General features: G+C 41.3%; 1 protein-coding gene across 1 annotated transcript in view; it reads left to right on the top strand.

Moving 5' to 3' along the window:
- Jmy (junction mediating and regulatory protein, p53 cofactor) overlaps window positions 1-21117 on the top strand; it is a 69781-nt gene extending 48664 nt beyond the window's left edge. The window contains exons 8-11 of the mRNA XM_076926951.1: window positions 12804-12899; window positions 13739-14342; window positions 15645-15955; window positions 19449-21117. Of these exons, the coding sequence (XP_076783066.1) occupies window positions 12804-12899; window positions 13739-14342; window positions 15645-15952 (1008 nt within the window). The 3' untranslated portion in view covers window positions 15953-15955; window positions 19449-21117. The remainder of the gene's footprint in view (window positions 1-12803; window positions 12900-13738; window positions 14343-15644; window positions 15956-19448) is intronic.
- The last annotated feature ends 249 nt before the right edge of the window (window positions 21118-21366 follow it).

Genomic DNA, 21366 nt, shown 5'->3' with positions numbered 1-21366 from the left:
TTGTTTTTTGAGACAGGGTTTCTCTGTATAGCCTTGGCTGTCCTGGAACTCACTCTGTAGACCAGGCTGGCCTCGAACCCAGAAATCCGCCTGCCTCTGCCTCCCAAGTGCTGGGATTAAAGGTGTGCGCCACCACTGCACGTGTGGTGTGTACTTAATGCCCATCTATAACCTCGGGGTTTTCCACCTGTCTATTTTGTTCCTAGAAATAATGATTCTGAGACTTATTTATGAATAAATGCCTAGGCCAGTTGCCTTGGCTCTGTTCTCTGCCTAGCTCAAACTTACTTATCCTGTTTATTCCTGTTCTGTGTGTGCCACGTGCCTGCCTGGTGAGCTTTAGTGACCGTCTCCTCAGAGTTCCTCTTTTGCTCCTGACTGTTCCCAGAAATCCTCTGTACCACAACTTCCACTTTCCTATTCCCTGCCTATGCTAATAGACCAAAGACATTTTATTGACAGGTGAGGGTTCTATACAGTATAAGAGATTCTCTTTACACTTGTGTTTAAAAGGGGGTAAATGTCAAGAGTATGAGAATTATGTCACTAGATATTAGCAACTGGATGTTTTTGTTTGAATGAATGAGAGATCAGTTTTAGGCAAAAATAAATTGTACATATGAGAGTTCCTATGTGCCCCTCCTCCCAGCTGCACCTCCAGCCTTCTATTGCTACTACAGTTGTACATGTGTTACAGTTAGTAGCGTCAGTGTTGCCACGTTGGCTGTCCAAAGTTGATTCCATTGAAGTTCTTTCCTGGTATTATGAGATCAGATGTAAAATGACATAAATCTGTAACTATAGATTGGAACAGATTTACTGCCCTGTGTGTGTTTGCAATATACACATGTTGCATATTCAGGTTGACTGGCTTCACTTAATAATGCAGATTTAAAGTTTTGATTGTTGGACACTAGGATAAGATTGTATTGTTTTAAGAAACTGCCAATCTGTTCTATAAAGTAAACGTGCTAGTGTGTACTCAACAATAAATGAGAGCTCTACATTGTTAAACCCTTTTTGTTGACTTCAGACTGATAGCTGTTCTAATAGGTATAGTAGTATCTCAATGGTTTTAGTTCACATTCCCAAATGACATGGTGTTGAGCATGGTTTTATATGACCCTTGCTCAGGATTTTTGTTACCTTTTAACAGGATGTCAGGTAGAGCATGACCCTAAAGTTGCCATGTAGATGAACCTTCTCCTTTCCCCTCCCAGATGTACAACCACTCTGGCTTTGTTGTTCACTTTTGAAATGAGTTTTTCTTTTCTCATTGTTGAGTTTTGAAAGAGTCCTTTATCAAATGTCTGTTGTGGTATTTTTCCTAGTATATGGTTATCTCTCAGTTCCTAACAGTGTTCTCTGCAGAGATTTTACTGTGAGTTCCTAGTTGCTGTGTTTCATGCCGTGGTTTGTCTCTGTAGGGCTTTTGTGCTTTACATATTACACGTAGGTCTGCGGCCCATTTTGAGTTAAGTTGTATGAAAAGTCTAAGGCACGCACATCCACTTTGGCATGTTTGTGTCTATTTGCCTCAGCACCACTTGCTGGACAAATTGCTTGTTCCACTGCGTTGCTTTTGCCCTTTAGTCAAAGTCAGGCGATCTTGTCTCCATGGGTCTGTTTGGAGGCCATCTTTTCCTTGCAGTCTGCCTAAATTTTAGAATACCACAAAATAATTTGCAAGATTTGGATTGGGACTGTTTTGAACCTTTTGATAAAATTGAGAAAAAACAATCTATTTTTATTGAATTTTACTGTTTACAAACAAGGACTAATTTTCTTATTTATCAGAATTTTATATCTTTTTTATTTAAATTTTATAGTGGTAAATTTTGTCTTTGTGGGGGATTAATAGTATTTTACATTTGATTTCAAATTCTGGTTGTTGTGTTAGGAATTGTTTATGTATAGCATCTGTGCTGTAATGGTTTATTCCACTATTATTCTTTTTTTTTTTAAAGATTTTTTTTATTATTTATTTATATGAGCTGTCTTCAGATACATACGAGAAGAGTCCATCAGATCCCATTACAGATGGTTGTGAGCCACCATGTGGTTGCTGGGAATTGAACTCAGGACCTCCGGAAGAGCAGTCAGTGCTCTTAACCGCTGAGCCATCTCTCCAGCCCTCCACTATTATTCTTATGTTGATTTTCTTTTTTACTTCAACATAGATTTCTACATAATTTTATTCCTTGCCAATGTTTGTAACTTGGTTTTCTTGTCTAACTGCATTAGCTAGGTTCTCTATTCTGATGTAAGAAAGGATGGATGAGGGGGAACACCTTGACTTTTTCCAGTTTCTAGCTCTTTCTAGCTCTGTCTTCTTACCATTAAGTATGATGTCATGCTGGTCACGAATTGCTGCTGCCTTGCACCCCCAGGTTGCTGTGCGTACCTAGTTTACTTTATGTGAGCTGCACTCGGAATTTCCTTCCTTCCCAGTATTGTACTGTGTCGTATGTACAGTGAGTTCTGGTAGTGGTGGGATTTAATGTATCTACATTTAGTCAATACAAGTAGCTTATAAATAATTGAGTACCAAAAATGCCAGGATGGTTCTCTCTCTGTACTTGGTTATTTTAAAGCTTTTTTTCTTCCTTTGGCATCACACTAAAGGTCAGTAAACGTTAGTTCATCTGGCACAGTTTAGCTAAAGCTGTCCCTTATCATAATTAAACAGGAAATTAGTCACGTATCCTTAAATTATATGACTGTCTTTCTCTTAGCTAGAAATAGCAAATTAATGCCCCTTTGTTTGTCATTTCTATATCTGTGGGTCAGAAAGTGCTGTGTATGGTTAGACAGGGGATCAGCTGGGGAATGAGGGTGCTCCAACTCTCATTTGCACCTGGGTTATTAGCTCAGTTACCGACATTCTAGTCTTAAATTTGTCCCTTTTTAAATGGCCGTTCCCCAAAGAATTTTATAAGGACAGAGAGAAAGAAAGAAAAATCTACAGGAATCTCAGAGATAAATGTTATCTTAAAACTTGGCCAAACATCAGTATTAGATAGAGCACATGATGTGACAGGAAAATAGAAACAGAGTAAGTCACTGTAAAGAATACATGGTGAGGGGTAGGGGCTGGCTTCTGGCATGCCCATTTTGAATTACCTCCAAAAATTCGCAGTCAAAACATTCCCGATCGCAGAATGCTATAAGTCTACATCTTTGTTGGATATTCAGAGCAGCTGCCTGCTCGTATGCATGGCTCATAAGCCACAGGTTGTGCATGCCCCAAACCTTCTATTACAATTGGTTATTGCTTCTCAAAGTTATCTTTGTTGGAATTTCTTGGGTGATATATCATTTAAAATATAACTCCTAATAGATTAACTGTATTGTTGACAGTTTTTCATAGAAACTACAAAACTTAAAAGTACAGCTCTGAGGTCGTTCAATATCTAATATTAACACTAAAAATGACCTGAAGAAAGCATGTGCCTAGTAAGTGCTGACTAGTACTGCCCCTGAACAAATCAGTAAATACAAAAAATGTGGTCAGAAAACAAATTGTTTTTTCTCATTAAAAACACAGATAGGGTGGTGCACAACTATAATCCTAGCACTTAGCAAATAGAGGCAGGAAGATCTTAGAAAAAAAGACCACACCAGGCTGAGATACAGGTCAGTGCCTTGATTAGCTCTTATTGGAGAAGCTCTTTTTTTTTTTTTTTTTTTTGATAAATGTGCAGAGACACACAGTTGGACAGTGCGCAGAGACTTTGGACCACTCTGTCCTAAACTGGTTGTCTTCATCACACTCTACCTATATGGAAAAGAAGATAGAAAGATCCTGAGAACCAGAGATGGTAGATTTCTCCAAGGAAACCGTCTTCCAGATTCAGCAGGACTGATGAACTTAATAGGTCACAGAAACTGTGGCAGCATGTATAAAGTGCACAGGTTCAAGCCAGATGGGGTCACAGCACTGACCAAGAAGCTGCCTGGCAAAGCAAAGTTCAGTTTTCTCCATTGGAGTCCTACTGGGTATATCAACACACTCTCTGTGTTCTGACTGTGCCATATTCAATCCCTACCTCAGATTCTCTTAAAACACTGCATTATTGGGGCTGGCAAGAGCTCAGTGGATAAAAGTGCTTGCCATATATGTCTGTGACCTGAGTTGGTGCCTAAGATCCTACAGTGGGAGGAAAGAACTGATTCTAAAAGTGTAGGACAGAAACTGAAGGAGGGGCCCTCTGGAGACTGTTCCACCTGGGTATCCATCCCAGGTTCAGTCACCATAGGCAGACACTGATGTGGATGTCAGAAAGTGCATGTTGACAGGAGCCTGATATAGCTGTCTCCTTAGAGGTCTGCCAGAGCCTGACATATACAGATGCAGATGCTCACAGCTAACCATTGAACTGATCATGGGGTTCCCAATGGAGGAGTAAGAGAACCCTCTGGGGGCTAAAGACATGGATTAGTGGTTAAGAACACTGGCTGCTCTTCTAGAGGACCCGAGTTTAATTCCTAGCACCCATATGGCAGCTCACAGGTGTCTGTAACTCCTGTTCCAGTGAATCCAGCACCCTTATATAGACATACATGTAGTCAGAACACCAATGTACATAAAATAAAAATAGATGAATTGGAAAAAAAAAAAAAAGGTTGTCCCTCCCTTTGAGTCCTGAGAGTCTCTCACCTCCCAGGTCTCTGGTGTATTCTGGAGGGCTCCCCTTTCCCCCATCTCCTACCTCTCAAGGTTGCCTGTCTCCATTCTTTCTGCTGGCCTTTAGGGCTTTGGTCCTCTTTCCCCCTCCCCAATAGCTGATCATTTTCCCCTCTTCCCCTTCCCGTCCCCACTTTCTACCCAGGTCGTTCCCTCTCCTCTCTCCTCTATGATTGCTTTTTTTCTCCCTCAGAAGTGGGACTGCAGCATCCTCACTTGGGCCCTTCATCTTGTTAGCCTTCTTGAATTCTGTGGATTGTATTCTGGGTATTCTTTACCTTTCTTTCTTTCCGTCTCGTCTCGTCCCGTCCCGTCCCGTCCCGTCCCGTCCCGTCCCGTCCCGTCCCGTCCCGTCCCGTCCCGTCCCGTCCCTTCCCTTCCCTTCTCTTCTCTTCTCTTCTTTCTTGGCTGATACTTATCAGTGAGTACATACCATGCATGTTCTTTTGGGTCTGAGTTACCTCACTCAGGATGATATTTATTAGTTCCATCCATTTGCCTGAAAAACTCATGATGTCCTCATTCTTAACAACTGATTCCATTGTGTAAATGAACCACATTTTCTGTATTCATTCTTTGGTTGAGGGACATCTGGGTTGTTTCCAGTTTCTGGCTATCACAGATAAGGCCACTGTAAACATAGTAGAACACATGCCCCTGTGGCATGGTGGGGCATCTTTTGGGTATATGCCCAAGAGTGGTATAGCTGGGTCTTCAGGTAGATCTATTTCTACTTTTCTGAGGAACCTCCACATTGATTTCCAGAGTAGTTGTACCAGTTTGCAATCCCACTAACAATGGAGGGGTGTTCCTCTTTCTCCGCATCCTCACCAACATGTGCTGTCACCTGAAGTTTTGATCTTAGCCTTTCTGATTGGTCTAAGGTAGAATCTCAGGGTCGTTTTGATTTGCATTTCCCTGATCACTAAGGACTTTGAAGATTTCTTTAAGTGCTTCTCAGCCATTTGGGATTCCTCTGTTGTGAATTCTCTGTTTAGTTCTATACCCCAATTTTTGATTGGGTTGTTTGCTTTCTTGGTGGCTAGCTTCTTGAGTTCTTTATATATTTTGGATATTAGAGCCCTCTATTGGATGTGGGGTTAGTGGAGACTTTTCCCAATCTGTAGGTTGCTGATTTGTCCTATAGGCTATGTCCTTTGCCTTACAGAAGCTTTCCAGTTCATGAGGTCACCTTTATCAATTCTTGATCTTAGAGCCTGAGCCATTGGAGTTGTTTAGGAAACTTCCCGCTGTGCCAAAGAGTTTGAGGCTCTTTCCCACTTTTCTCTAATATCAGATTCAATCTAGTTTTATATTGAGATCCTTAATCCACTATGAAGTGCTCTACAGTGGGGAGAGGGAACTTGTAGAGCCTACCTTCAATAGAAGACAGGGCAGCCCACAGTTCAAAACTGATCCAGAATTGTTCCTGTCTGAAAGAACTGCAGGGATGAAAATGGAGAAGAACCTGAGGAAAAGGTGACAGGCCCAAATTGGGATCCAGCTCAAGGGCTCAAGACCCCAAGCCTGACACTACTACTGGTGTGCTCACAAAAGGGGGCCTATCATGACTGCCCTCCGAAAGACCTAACACGCAGCTATATCAGATGCTGACAGATCAGCAATATGATTAATTCATTCTCCTGATCTTGTGGGCATTTGACTCACATAGATAAAGATGCAGGCTCACAGTGGAAGTTCCATCCAGGTCTCTTGGATAATGCAGTTTTCTTCTAGCATCTCACTACAGTGCTGGAGAAAACATTTCTCCAAAGCAGAGACCATCTTTTCACCAGTCCAGTCATGACTTCCAGACTCTGTTCTCTTGGGATCCATGGTATGTGTGTGAATGTAGGAAGATGCGAGCTGACTCTGTATTCCAGGTGGTTGCTAGTGCACACTAGGCTTGGGGTGATTCCTTCATTTCAGTGGCTCAGCTGGGCGGGAGGGTGTAGATTTTATCTGTGGAACAGAAGTGTGTGGCGTAAGGGGCAGAAGGTGGGGTGGATTCTTAATCCACTGTCTGTTCTTAAGCAGCTCTGAGCTTTGCTGTCTAAGGAAGACCTGCTTAGAGCTTTATGTCTGCTGTTAATGTGGACCTTAAAGCATATTTTCTGCCTGGAATCCTTGAAGATGCTGTAGTGAGTCTGTATCTGAGACCCAGGAAGAGAGGCCTGGCTTTCATATCTAGTAATAATGATTGACTCAGCAAATAAAAGAGGAAGAAAAGCAGGTGTGCTGCAGTCAGTCACAATTCCTGTCCTGTGTGCTGCAGTCACAATTCCTGTCCTGTGTGCTGCAGTCACAATTCCTGTCCTGTGTGCTGCAGTCACAATTCCTGTCCTGTGTGCTGCAGTCAGTCACAATTCCTGTCCTGTGTGCTGCAGTCACAATTCCTGTCCTGTGTGCTGTAGTCACAATTCCTGTCCTGTGTGCTGCAGTCAGTCACAATTCCTGTCCTGTGTGCTGCAGTCACAATTCCTGTCCTGTGTGCTGCAGTCACAATTCCTGTCCTGTGTGCTGTAGTCACAATTCCTGTCCTGTGTGCTGCAGTCAGTCACAATTCCTGTCCTGTGTGCTGCAGTCACAATTCCTGTCCTGTGTGCTGCAGTCACAATTCCTGTCCTGTGTGCTGTAGTCACAATTCCTGTCCTGTGTGCTGTAGTCACAATTCCTGTCCTGTGTGCTGCAGTCACAATTCCTGTCCTGTGTGCTACAGTCACAATTCCTGTCCTGTGTGCTGTAGTCACAATTCCTGTCCTGTGTGCTGCAGTCACAATTCCTGTCCTGTGTGCTGCAGTCACAATTCCTGTCCTGTGTGCTGCAGTCACAATTCCTGTCCTGTGTGCTGTAGTCACAATTCCTGTCCTGTGTGCTGTAGTCACAATTCCTGTCCTGTGTGCTACAGTCACAATTCCTGTCCTGTGTGCTGCAGTCACAATTCCTGTCCTGTGTGCTGTAGTCACAATTCCTGTCCTGTGTGCTGCAGTCAGTCACAATTCCTGTCCTGTGTGCTGCAGTCACAATTCCTGTCCTGTGTGCTGCAGTCACAATTCCTGTCCTGTGTGCTGTAGTCACAATTCCTGTCCTGTGTGCTGTAGTCACAGTTCCTGTCCTGTGTGCTGCAGTCACAATTCCTGTCCTGTGTGCTACAGTCACAATTCCTGTCCTGTGTGCTGTAGTCACAATTCCTGTCCTGTGTGCTGTAGTCACAATTCCTGTCCTGTGTGCTGCAGTCACAATTCCTGTCCTGTGTGCTGTAGTCACAATTCCTGTCCTGTGTGCTGCAGTCACAATTCCTGTCCTGTGTGCTGCAGTCACAATTCCTGTCCTGTGTGCTGTAGTCACAATTCCTGTCCTGTGTGCTACAGTCACAATTCCTGTCCTGTGTGCTGCAGTCACAATTCCTGTCCTGTGTGCTGCAGTCACAATTCCTGTCCTGTGTGCTGTAGTCACAATTCCTGTCCTGTGTGCTGCAGTCACAATTCCTGTCCTGTGTGCTGCAGTCACAATTCCTGTCCTGTGTGCTGCAGTCACAATTCCTGTCCTGTGTGCTGCAGTCACAATTCCTGTCCTGTGCCGTTAATTCGGGGAACTAACAAAGGATCTGTCCCACTACCACCAAGACATATAAAGTGTGTCCGGCCTCTCTGAAGATATATGACAGTTGTACCTATTAGGAGATAGGATGGACACTCAGACCTTCTTCGAGACATCCCCTAATCAAGTGTGAATTGGTCAGCTGCCGTTCAACCAGACAGTTAATATAGTCTACTTCATCTGTTCATCTTCCTGCCCTTTACATGCTAGCCGCTGGCTGCACGGTGTAAGAACCTTTTCATACACAGGCTAAAGCTGCCGTCCTAAGGATAGCATCTACCATTCCTTCAACCACATATCCAGATTGTCTTAATAGCTCGTTAGATTTGTCTCTTCCACTCCCTAACCCCAAAGCTCTTTTTCTCCTGCATTCCCAGTTTAAAGGGTAGCGTTCCACCCCCTACCTCCATCATTGGCCAAATTAGAAAACTGGTACTCCTCTTTCCCACCATATCGATGCTCTACCTTCACCTAGAAATCCCCACTCTAGTAGCCAAGCATAGAGCATAGTGCATGCTGAGTTCAAGGCCAACCTGAACTTCATTGTGAGACTTTGTATCAAAAAACCAAGCTTGAGGTTTATAGAGTCCTGACCTAGCATGAGCTAAAAGAAAAAGGATGCCAGCTCCACCCTTCCCCTGGTGTGTGACGTAGTGTGTGGGATCATAAATCAGCAAGTGGCCAAGAAGAACATGGACTTGTTCTTAAACAGCCTTTCTTACTGGTTTGTTATTTGGAAGATATTTTAACAAATGACATCATTTTTTCTAGTGCCTGATTTGTTATGCCTGGTGGTGTTGGTGTATGCCTTTGACCCTAGCACTTGGGAGGCAGAGAGAGGCAGGTGTTTAAGTTTATTATGAGTAGTTGTAATTTACCATCTTGACAAGCAGTGTTTGTCTCAACCAATTGAAAACCTTTATTGTGTATAATATACACAGTGATCAGTATAGAAGAATAAAACAACCCAAAGGAAAGCTACAAGTTAAAAAGATGAATTCCAATATTCTTGCTACCTTTAGCAAGAGGTCTTAATCATGATTCTGAAATAACTTCTAGAGTTTTATAGATTCCTTTACAAGGATAGTTGGAAAAGCATTGAGCATTGGGACCACTGTTTACACAAATGCTAGGAAGAGGAGAACTTCTTCACAGTTCCCGATTCTGTTGAGTGTGCTGTGGACTTTGATGTAAAAATATCACATTCCTACCTCTTGGTTGAGATTCAGCTGTAGAGCTGAGCAAGTGCATGGCTTATGGGCAGTGTGTTTGTTCCTTCTGGAATGGTTGGGGTTTCGTTTTAGGAACTGTTGCAGGACAGTGTTCTGATGTTTTCTTAAATTCTTGTTTGGAGAATATCTTCTTGTTTCCCTGTACAAAAAGAACAGGTTAGCTAGCTGGTGGTGGTGCATGCACTCCAGAGGCAGGCAGATCTCTGAGTGAGTCCAGCCTGGTCTACAGAGTGAGTTCTAGGACAGCCAGGGCTACACAGAGAGACCTCGTCTAAGGACTGACTAACAACTGGACAGGTTGGGTGTCCCGAGTAATCATTACTTCTCCAACACAATTTGGAGATACTGCCCCTATATTTTATAGTATTGATGTGGTGGTGAATAAGTCTGAGGCCCACCATTCCTCATTGGATGTGGTTTTCTGTTTATATTTTAACAGAAATCCAGTACTTTTATCAGGTGATGACTGTTCTCCTGCCTTTTTTGTTGTGAATCTATTAGATGACCTATTTAAAAAATACCATGTTTCCACATGGAAATTTGCAGTTTATGTTGTCTTCTAAACTTGTTCTTTTCCATTTTTTGGTGACCATCACTGTTTTGTGCTGCTAGAGATAGAACTTAGCAGCTTGTATGTGCCAGGGAGATGCTGTGCTCCTGGACTGCATCTGGGTGCCTGTGATGTGCTGTCTTGAGGCTCTGTTTCAGCAGACATACTTACTGCAACTTTCATGTCACAGCCATCACTATCCCAGGGCCATTTCTTTTCTTACTGTCTTGGAATGAGACAAAGACAACCTGAGCCTGCTCTGTATTGTGCTCACTGAGTTTTCTCCACCCCAATGTGCCTATTCTTGATGTCCAAATGATTTTCTGTGTTGTAAATGGGAACCTTATATATCATTGGCTGTTCTATCTATATTTGGAAATTGATTGCTGGTGTTCTGTTTTGTTGAGACAGGGTTTCACTATCTTGTTCAGAATGCTCGTCATCCTCCTACCATGGCCTGCAAGTGCTGTTTACAGGTGTGAGCCACTTGTTGATAGCTGGGATTTGCAGTGGTGAGCACTCTCATTCCCTTCAGCAAAGAAGGGTTATTGAAAACAATACAATTTATTGCTACTTTTTCATCTAAATCCACTGCAGTGTTTCTTTTGTGATAAGGAATAGGGTGTTTAGAGGAACATCCTCTAAACTGAAGAATCACTGAAGCTGTTCTCTTACTGGTGAGACTTGAAGGGTTTCTCTGACATAAAAGGCTTATTTTGTAGAGACAGTACCTCAGATGTCCAAAGATGGCTTGCTGTTCCTCATTTTAGTCAAAATTTCATTGTATTTGGCAGTTGTATACAGTGATACAACAAGATGTGACTTGAGGTCAATATTAACTTGTTACCATTTGAAGTTAGCATTTTCTTCTCAAACTTTGTTTTCAGATAGTAGTTTTAAAATAGGTAGGAAAGACAAGTGAAGACCTATCTAGTTAGGTTATCTGCCACCCTATAAAGTGACCACCTTGAGGATGAGCTTGGTATTGTCTAAATTTGCTAACAATGACTGTTTTGTGCCTTTGTTACTCTGGATACAGACTACTTTAGGTTCTTTCTGAGGTGTTGTTTTTTGTTTTTATCCTTTGATGTAAGTAAATATTGTTATTAAATTATATTATCCAGAGAGCCTATCATATCTTTTTAAATATCCTCTCACCTAAAGATTATACCTACCTCACATTTTATTTTATTTTTTTTAATTTACTTTTTTTAAAGGTAGATAAGAGTTCACAACAATTTCTGTGTCTTGGCTTCTCAAGTATTACAAATACAAATGTGTATCACTGGGCCCTGTCTTTGTGTGCCCCCGCACTTGCACACGTACATGTAGGAGCTCGAATGCTAGGGCTCAATTTCTGTTGTCTTTCTTAGTCTCTCCATTTTAGTTGTCTGTGTCGGGGTTTCATTGTGCCCATAGCTACACTGGCTGGCCAGCGAGCTCCAGGAATCTGCCTGTTTGTGCCTCCTTCCACACATGGCTTCTCAGTCCTCGTGTTTTGCAGTAAGCGCTTTGCTGACTAAGCCATCTTTGTTCTTTTCTTTTTCTTCTTTTCTTTTTTTGTTTGTTTGTTTGTTTGTTTGTTTTGAGACAGGGTCTCTTTATAGCCAAAGCTGTCCTGGAACTTACTATGTAGACCAGGCTGGCCTCGAATCCAGAGAGATCTCCTGCCTCTGCCTCCTGAGCACTGAAATCAAAGGTTTGTGCCACCACTCCCAGTCCACCTCTCACATTTTTAAGGAAATATCTTTTTATCGTGGGCTTTGATACCCTCATCCAAGGCACATACAGCAAGAACTCATCAGGGTTGAGGTTGAGGAGCCCTGAGGTGAAAGGATAAGAGAAAAGAGATTAATTCCTAGGTGAAATTAGTCCGTGGGAGGCAGCTCCAGTTTGGTTTTGTCTCTTGTTTTAAATGTGACTGCTTCATGAATTTGTGTGTCAGCTGTGAGCAGGGGTCATGTAGTCTTCTCTCATTCCGTGTCAGTAGATGAGCTGCTGAGGTAAGCAGTCTAACTTAGAATTACACAGAAAAGTAAATGCTTTGCCTACCTAGAAAGGCTTTTCATTTGTGTAACTAACTCTTATGTGGTTCAACAGTAAGGAGAAAGTTACAAACATCAATGTTAGTATCACACCTACTACAGGGTGTGCTATTACCCACATGGTTCATGAATAATATTGGAAGCATATTTTTCTAATTGCTGGTTGATATACTGTGTAACATTAAATTATTAACATGGTTCTCCCCCTTCCAAAAAAAAAAAAAGAAGAAGAAGATTTAAGCTGAAAGAGGCAGGCAGGCAGATCTCTGTATGTTTGAGGCCAGCCATGTCCTATAGAGTGAGGTCTAGGACAGCCAGAGCTACACAGAGAAACCCTATCTTGAAAAACAAATGAAAAATTATTGATATGGTAGTTGCTGATTTTATTTGAAAAGTCACTTACATTTGAGTTGGCTGAATATGAAGCCAGAAGTAATTCTGACTAAATTTGTTTTAGCCCAAACCCCTGAGACAAAGCAGTGTTTAGTTTAGAGAAATGTCATCTTACTTTATCTAAACAGCATGAACTTATTGGGAGTATAGTGTTTTACATTGTCAAAGATTTTGTTCAATGACTAATTTTGACTAATTTGTTTGAAATATTAGGGAAAATCTCCTTTTCCTTTTTCTTGTTAATAATTAAAATAAATTGGACACAATATAATGCCATTACTTTCTTTTTTTACCAGAAGAGAGACAAATTACATGATGAAGAGGAGAGAAAAAGTGCCTGGGTTAGCCAAGAGAGACAGAGGACGCTGGACAGACTTCGGACGTTTAAGCAGGTGATAGAAATGTGTCTACTGATTGATTGACATCGCTTTTAAAAGCAGAGAGAGCCACAGGAGGCTCTGCTTGTAGGATTTCTGTTTAGAATGTATTCCTACCTGTAGCAGGTAGGAATTGACTTCTTTCCTGTGGTCAAGTCAGGCATTGATAGTCTTTTGACTCCTGAGTATATAAAGAACAGAGAGAGTGTCAAGAAAGCCTGGATTCTTTTGAATTAAAAAAAATTGTTAATGTCAATAATACAAAAACACTTTATTTCACTTCTATCAGAAAATTATCAGGCCTCCCCCCTTTACATTTTCAATCTTTTTTTATTTAAGCTATTTGAAAATAGTTTCTTAGCTTATACATTAAATAGTGATATATATTTAATAGAGTTTATCTTAGGTTTTATGCACTGTTTCTTCCACTGAAGATTAAAGTCACATGGCTAGTTTTCTTGTTTGTGAGATAAGGTCTTGCTCTGTAGCCTTGGCTAGACTTGAATGTATATAGACCAGGCTGGCCTCAGACTCTTGGATGCTGGGATTAAACACAAGTGCATCACAAGGCCCTGCACGTGGCATTTTTAAGCAGTTGGCTTAATTAGGTAAGAGGGACAAGGGGTAGCATATTTGATAGTAGATGAAAAAGGAGTTGGAGATAATTGTTTAAAAGGTATTGACAGGCACAAGCATTCTTGTTTGTTTGTTTGTTTGTTTGTTTGTTTTTTCCATGTCTCCTGGATAAAATCAGAAAAGAGCCAAATAACATTCTGTTAAAGGAATAAACAATAAGCATTTGTTGGCAAATTGGTTTAATACAATATACTCATTCAGTAACGTTGATATTTTAGAGGTACCCCGGACAAGTCATCCTTAAGTCAACCAGATTACGAGTGGCTCATTCGAGAAGAAAAAGCACAGCAAGTCCTGTGCCCTGTGAGGAGCAGTGTGACTCTCTCCCAGCAGTGCTACAGGGGGAGGAGAAAACAGAGGTGGGAGAAAGAGGAAGCCATCTTGGGTCTTCACAGACAGCAGAACCCCAGAGCCTTGTCCAACTTGAAGACACTTCATCAGTACGACTTGAATCCACCTCATTACCTCCTCATGCTGTCAGCTCTGAACTGCCTCCTCCTGAGTCAGCTCCACTGTTGACTAGTAGTGACCCCAAACCGTGTTCTGTTACTATAGCTCCTCTCCCACCCCCTCCTCCTCCAACACCTCCCCCTCCTCCTCCCCCGCCTCCACCTCCACCTCCACCTCTGCCTGTTGTAAAGGACAGTGGGGCCACCACCACAGCAGAGACACTGGAGAAAGATGTACTCAGGATGGAGGGTGGTGAGAAGAGCATCCCGAAGTCAGCCAGTGCCCCCTCTGCACACCTCTTCGATAGCAGCCAGCTGCTGAGTGCCCGAAAAAGGCTGCGAAAGACTGCAGAGGGTTTGCAGAGGAGGAGAGGTGAGTGAGCAGGACCCAGCTGACTCTGCAGTGAAAAGTGAGACTTGGGGAAGGAGCTTTGCATTGAATTCTGTGTTGCAGAGCTTAAAATACAATTTTAAACATTATTTGATAGCAAACAAGCATTCAGGGTCACAGCAGAGGAGAATTCTTGTATTTTTGGTTGTGAGCCTAGCCTTTAATGGCTGAGCCATGTCTCCAGCCCTAAGGAGAATTCTGTGATACAGCAGCAGGTGTTTACAAACATGTACCTTCTCTTGATGTTAGTCATGTTTCTGAAGTAGCCTCTCAAGTGACATCTGATTAAGTAGCACTATTTGTGCTAGGTTAAGAAAAGGTGTGAAGCCATTGGCAGGGCCATCTATTTGGTCACAGTTTAGTAGTGAAGACTTAAGAGTCGTCTTCATCTAAAAAGACATAGAAGAACAGGAGGTTATGTGTGTAATTCATCACATGCCCAATATGCATTAATAAAGCTATTTCTAAACACATTTCCCTTGCCTTTGAGGGACTTTGTGTTTGCATAGGGGCAAATAATACAGAGCAACTTGCATTTACATATTGATCTGAGAATATCCTGTAAATTTTCACAACACAATCTGAGTAGAATCTCACATGTAAAATAATGGAAAGTACACTGACAGTGAACCAACATTAAATTGTGTGTGTGGGGGGGGGGGCAGTGTATGGCAGTGTGGGGGAGTGTCTGCGAGAGTGTATGTAGGGGAGTGTGTGTGGGAGTGTGTGTGTGGTATATGAAGTGTGTGTGTTGGGTGTATGGGAGTGTGTGTGTGTGGTGTATGGAAGTGTGTGTGTGTTGGGTGTATGGGAGTGTGTTGAGGTCAGAGTCAACTGTTAATATTGTTCTCAGTTGTTCTCTGCCTTACTTACTGAGACAGTTTCTCATTGAGCCTGGAGCTTACCACTTCAGGTTGACTATCTAGTCAATAACCCTGCCCCTAACCCATCAGGTTCCACCTGTGTCCTTGCATCTCCCAAGTTCTGGGGTTATAAGTGTGCATAGCTCAGTCCAGCTTTTATATGGATGTTAGGTTCTGAACTTAGAGCCTCATTAACATAGGGCGCAGCAAGGACTTTACCCACTGAGCATCTTCCAATATTAAATTTTTAAAAAGAGAAAGAAATCTGTATCTAATCACTGTCTTACTTTGGATTGGTTGTGGGTACAGTGGGAGGTCTCACATGTCCTATCAAGACCTGTCCTATTCAGTGTTCATTGGAAGTCACACGGGTTGACTTTTAAGTGCAATAATCCTTACTGCTTTATCTTGTTTTCCAAAGTGAGTTCACCCATGGATGAAGTGTTAGCATCCTTGAAGCGAGGTAGTTTTCATCTGAAAAAGGTTGAACAGCGGACCCTGCCTCCTTTTCCTGATGAAGATGATAGTAATAATATTTTGGCACAGATAAGGAAAGGGGTAAAATTGAAGAAGGTTCAAAAAGAAGTTTTGAGAGAATCCTTCACACTTCTGCCTGATACGGACCCTTTGACACGGAGCATCCATGAAGCTCTAAGAAGAATTAAAGAAGCATCTCCAGAGTCAGAGGATGAGGAAGAGGCTTTGCCTTGCACAGACTGGGAGAACTAGCAGGTACATGACCTGTCCTCTTTAGTAACCAGCTGTGTGGCTTTTCCCTGGCTGATGAGCTCGGCACTTCTTGTCTGTGGCATGTTCATAATCCACGGCTCCATTATAGCATGGGTAATGTGTGAATTCCAGGTTTTAACTCCAAAACATTATGTTACTCAGTTCAGTGTCTATTTTTTAAATCCTGTCCCTTTATACAAAAGTCCCTCTTGTGACTAATCATGTGTATTTCTAGTGTATTACTGTTATAGTTGTTTTCTTTCCTATATGTGCCTTTTGTATCCAGGATGGTCTAGAATTCCTTGTGATTCTCTTGCCATCATGGTATGTATTACATGGTACGGCCAGCAAAAGTGTTTTGTTATGTATTTCTGTTTTTAATTGTGTGTGTGTGTGTGTGTGTGTGTGTGTGTGTGTGTGTGTGTGTGTGTTGGGACCTGGTTTATGTACATGTATGCAGTACCCACACAGACCAGAAAAGACCTTAGAGATGGAGTTACAGTTGTGAGCCCTCTGACTGTGGTCTAGGAATCTAGAGTGCTTAATCATTAAGACATTTCTCCAGCTCTGGAAAGCACCTTACTGAGTTTTGATCCTTTCTTAGCTGCCCACGAAGGAGTTTTCTCAGTCTAGAAAATGACTAAGTTGTCTGGTTATATAGCTTTCTAAATATACAACAGTCATACTGTTGTTCTTCATTGTATATAATAAACATTATAATATAATTATATATTTATATAATTGTATATAATATACATTATATATTTATATAATTGTATATAATATACATTAATAATATATACATTATATATAATAATATACATTAATAAATAAGTTATAAACAACTTGAATCCTGTGTATAGTTTAATTGGTTATACGCATGCATCATAATACTTGCAGTCTGCTGCTTGCCTGCTTAGTCCAGGCCCTCCCCTCCCCAACCCCCCCTTCCTTTTGAGATGGGATCTCACCTTGTAGCTTTAGCTGGTCTGGCACTAGATATGTAGATCAGGCTAGTCTTTGCCTCCCTTCTCATCCACCTCTGTCTTCATGAATTCTGGGATTAAAGGTGTGTGTCACCAAGCCCTGCTATTTGTTGTACACTGAAAGCTAATTATGAAATGATTAGCACAAATTACACTATGCTAAAAGAATAGTAATTATGGCATATGTCATAAGTTAGTTACGTAGTTAAAGCATTGGCAATTGTGTCGGCTGAAATAAGGTAACCTGTGCAAAATCTCCAAAGCATGGAACATTCTACTCCGAATTCTGTTCTCTGATAGACTCCATAGTATTTACCAAAACAGGAAAACTTAACCAGACTTGGTTGTACTGTTTTGCAATACCTGGGCAATGTTCATGAGGATCATGACTTTGAGACAGGCCTTTATTACACATCAAAGCTCCATCTCAAAAACAGACAAGCAAACCCCAAAGAGGGAGCACTCTATTTAGAGGAGATATATACAAGACAGCTTTTTTTTTCTTTTAAACTGGGTGTGGTGGAGCACGCCTTTAATCCCAGCATTCAGGGGCAGAGGAAGGATCTCTGTGAGTTCCGTTCTAGCCATCCTGATCTATGTAGTGATCTGCAGGAGAACAAAGAAGTGAACCATTCAAACAAAGCATTGCCACTAAAGAAGTGAACCATTCAAACAAAGCATTGCCACTAAAAGCATTTTTACTGGTTCCTTTTGGACCTAGAGGTCCATTAGGAAAATACCTCTCCCTGCACCCTCATCATCCGCATGTGCCTCAAGCTTACACAGGTCTAAATCACATTCTCTATAATATGTGAGTGTGCGGTACCTTCTCCCTGAGTTTTTCCTTATTGCTGCTACATGCAGAGGCCTAAATATTCAACCATTTTGCTTATATATGTGTACATTATACTGTACTTTATGGAAAAGACTGGCATTCATTTTCTTTTAAGAAACATAGAGGAATATATAGGTATCAGTGTTTCTAATTAGTGTGTTGATATTCAGAGACTCAGGTTGTCTTCCCAGGGTCTTTCCCACAGTAGATCTTTGCATATCACTGTCCTCTTTATCACTCTTGCTCCTGCTGTGTCTCCTGTGGCTTCTCTTGCTGCTTAACTGTCAGCATTCCCATGCTTGTCTTTTCCCATCCCATCATGGTTGACATGAAGGACAGGGCCTCAGCATTTATATAATTCAGCTGAGGTGATTTACATGTCTGGGCACTGAGTGTCAGTCAGGACACTTTGTGAGGGAGTGTGAGGGGCTGGTAGTTCTTAAAGTACTGAAAGAAAACCAGGGAAACACTCAGCAGATTTATGGTCTGTACACCTTTAGAGTTCCTTTTGGAAGATGAAGGTTGCTCTGCCTCATCCTACCATGAGGATTCCCAGAGATAGCCACGGCTAGCAGTGTCCTGAAGTAGCTTTCTAAACATGGGACAGAGTTATAGACTTTATGACAAGGTTCTAATTTGTCTCCTGTAGGGTCTTTTTCAAATTTGTAAAGTATAACAGCACAAAGAAAACGGGCACATATGTCATCCTAAGAAAGCTGCTGGTCTTTTATAAAGGGAAGAGGGCATACGAGAAATTGATCCTAATAATTTTATCTGACGGGCTACAGCAGTATGCAGTTGACATAAAACTATGAAATAGTTTACCCCTCTCCACTTAGCCTTTTAGGTATTAAGGCTCCCAAGCCTAAGTTTTGATTCAGATGCTATTTTTATGTTGTATTTCCTGCTAATGCAGTGAAATATCCTATCAAAATAAAAATATGCTTATTGGAAAATATTTTGTTTGAGCCTTTTAGTCTAAAAAACTAGTTATTTTCTGAGTCATACCAGCTATGTTTCAGATACTCAGTGCCCATGTATACCTTCATTAGTAATGCAGAAGTGTAATACGGAAACATGTTGCTTGTTCATGTATGTATAAAGAATGGTTTTTATCCTTCTCCTAATAGATCAGTTGATAAAAACCTGTCTGCCTCTATTGAAGTTTAAAGACAACCATTTAATAGGTCCTACTCTTCCAAGAGGAACAGAAATGAATGTGAATCAAACACTCAATAGTGATCTAAATTTGTATGAAATGACTTTTATTCTTACTGCTTTAAGAATACAGTCATCATGGGGCTGGAGAGATGGCTCAACCATTAAGATCATGGCTGCTTTTCCAGAGGCCCTGTATATAATTCCCAGTACCCATGTGGCACTCGGTAGGTAACTTCAGTCACAGGGGATCTGACACCCTCTTCTGGCCTTCACAGGCTTTGAATGCACATAGTACACATACATTCTCAGGCAAACAGTCATACACAGAAAATAAAAATCTAACTTAAAAAATTATAAACATTTTTCTTTAAAGGAAATCCTATACCATTACTATATAGGTGACTATCAGAAAAGTATTCATTGAAGATATTTCTAAGAGTATGAGGGAACAGATTTATGTCCTACATTTAAGAGGCATTTTGTTCTAATATTGTATTATTTTGTTTGTAAACAGGTGACTTAACAGAGAGAAGAAAAATACCCATGGATGAAGACTGGCTCTGATTCTTTTGGGGGGAAAGTTTAAGCTCTTGGTCCCACAATTGGATTCTACTAGGTCCTGAATATGTTGACAATGCGGTATGAGAAAAGGAAGCACAAGGGGGTGTCATTACTGTCCAGTCACTGTCACTGAGAGTGTAGTGTTCCTGACTGCAGTGAGAACATACCTCCTGGAGAGGGCCGTTTCTTACACGCCTTTCCTCCCATCTGCTCACTCGTCATCTCATGGTGACCGGTTATATCACTATGGATTCAAGAGGACTGGCTTGGCAGAGTTGTGCTGTGCGAGCTGTTTTGGGATCCATCTTTCAGTGATTGAGAAGAAGCTTGCTGAAGCACAGCTGCTTCCACATCAGCATACAGAAAAGAGTGACATGCTAAAGAAGGCAGTTATCAAGGTAGTTATGGTCAGGAATTTAAAAAAAAAAAAACATGAAATGCACTTAAAATTTCCACATTATTCATCTCCAGAGGAGATGTTCAGTATCTGAGAAGCCAATGGAGATATACCTATTAATGTGTGCACCAAAACATGACACATTTAACAAGGCATATTTTTAAGAGGCCACAGTCTTACATTTTGTAAGAGTTTGAAGTTAAAATTTCCATGCTTTTAAAATAGTGTTTCATAATTCTGAACTTAGAATAGTTTGAATTTTATGTGCATCCTGTTTATGAGAAGCAATGCTTTGTAATTTGATAATGTTATTTTTAGTCTTTTTGTTTGAACTACTGCTTGATTACTATATAACTCATGACTTTCCTATTGAGAATCAAAAGTCGGGATTCGATAGTAGGGATAAAATGACAACACCTTGTATCATGCACCAGTTTAGGGTTTATTTTTGTGCTCCGTGGTGAGGGGCATGTGTTCGGTAAAGGCCAGCAGGCAGCCAGCCCCGCAAGCCTCCAGCTGGCATGTCACTGTTTTCTTCTGTGGATAGAACTTTAGGAGAACATTTGTTGCTGTCACTAAGTCTTTCAGCTTACATGCGTAGATCCAGTGCTGACTTGACTATATCGTAAAGGGTCCATTTATGAATGGGAGCCGACATGGATTGTCGATGGATTATGTGGACATGCATGAAGCAGATATGCTGGACTCAGTTTACAGTACATTGTAGTGTGTGCTAATGATGAAGGCAGGTCTTGGCTTTATATGGAGGAATTGAAATACCAAAAAGAACTTCATTCCTAGAAAGTTCTTCCCCAGTGTTGCCCAGAAACTTCCCTGAAGCAGAAGCCTCTCAGTGTCTGCCATTGTTTGCCTCCAGGAACATGGCTCCCTCCTTGTCACTTTTAAGAGATGTTTTTCTTTAAATTAATTATGAAAAAGATTCTTGTAACGGGTTATAGAAAACCAAATCTTTGCACTTAAAATACTCATGTTTATTGAGACTGGGAGCTCACGGAGCACTTACTTTATATATTGGTTTTAGTCCAAGCATAATTCACACATCTTGTCACAACAAATGAAACAGCTGATAGACAAGCCTCATTCCTAGATGATCTGTGTGTCCTTTATACCCCAGTAAAGCACCAAAATGTGTTTAACCCAAAGAGTCATTGGCTAGATAAAAATATTTGAAAAGCTTCAAAACTTATAAACTTTCTAAAAATCACCCATCATTTAAATCTTTGTAATATTTACAGATCTATCTATCCATCCATACATTATATATCCAGGTTCTTTATTGACTTACTTTTGAGACCGGGTCCTGCTGTGTAGCCCTGGCTGGCCTGGAATTCGCTGTGCAGACCAGGCCACGCTCAGATTTTCAGCAGTCTTCTTGTCTACTGCCTCTCTTACAGGGTATGTGCCAAGATGCCTGGGTCCATTTTGTTATTGGTGTTTTTTTTTTTTAAAGATT

This window comes from Arvicanthis niloticus, chromosome 29 (assembly GCF_011762505.2).
Source record: "Arvicanthis niloticus isolate mArvNil1 chromosome 29, mArvNil1.pat.X, whole genome shotgun sequence".
Classification (NCBI taxonomy): domain Eukaryota; kingdom Metazoa; phylum Chordata; class Mammalia; order Rodentia; family Muridae; genus Arvicanthis; species Arvicanthis niloticus.
The sequence above is the reverse complement of the archived record's forward strand: the minus strand, read 5'-3'. Positions and strand labels throughout refer to the sequence as shown.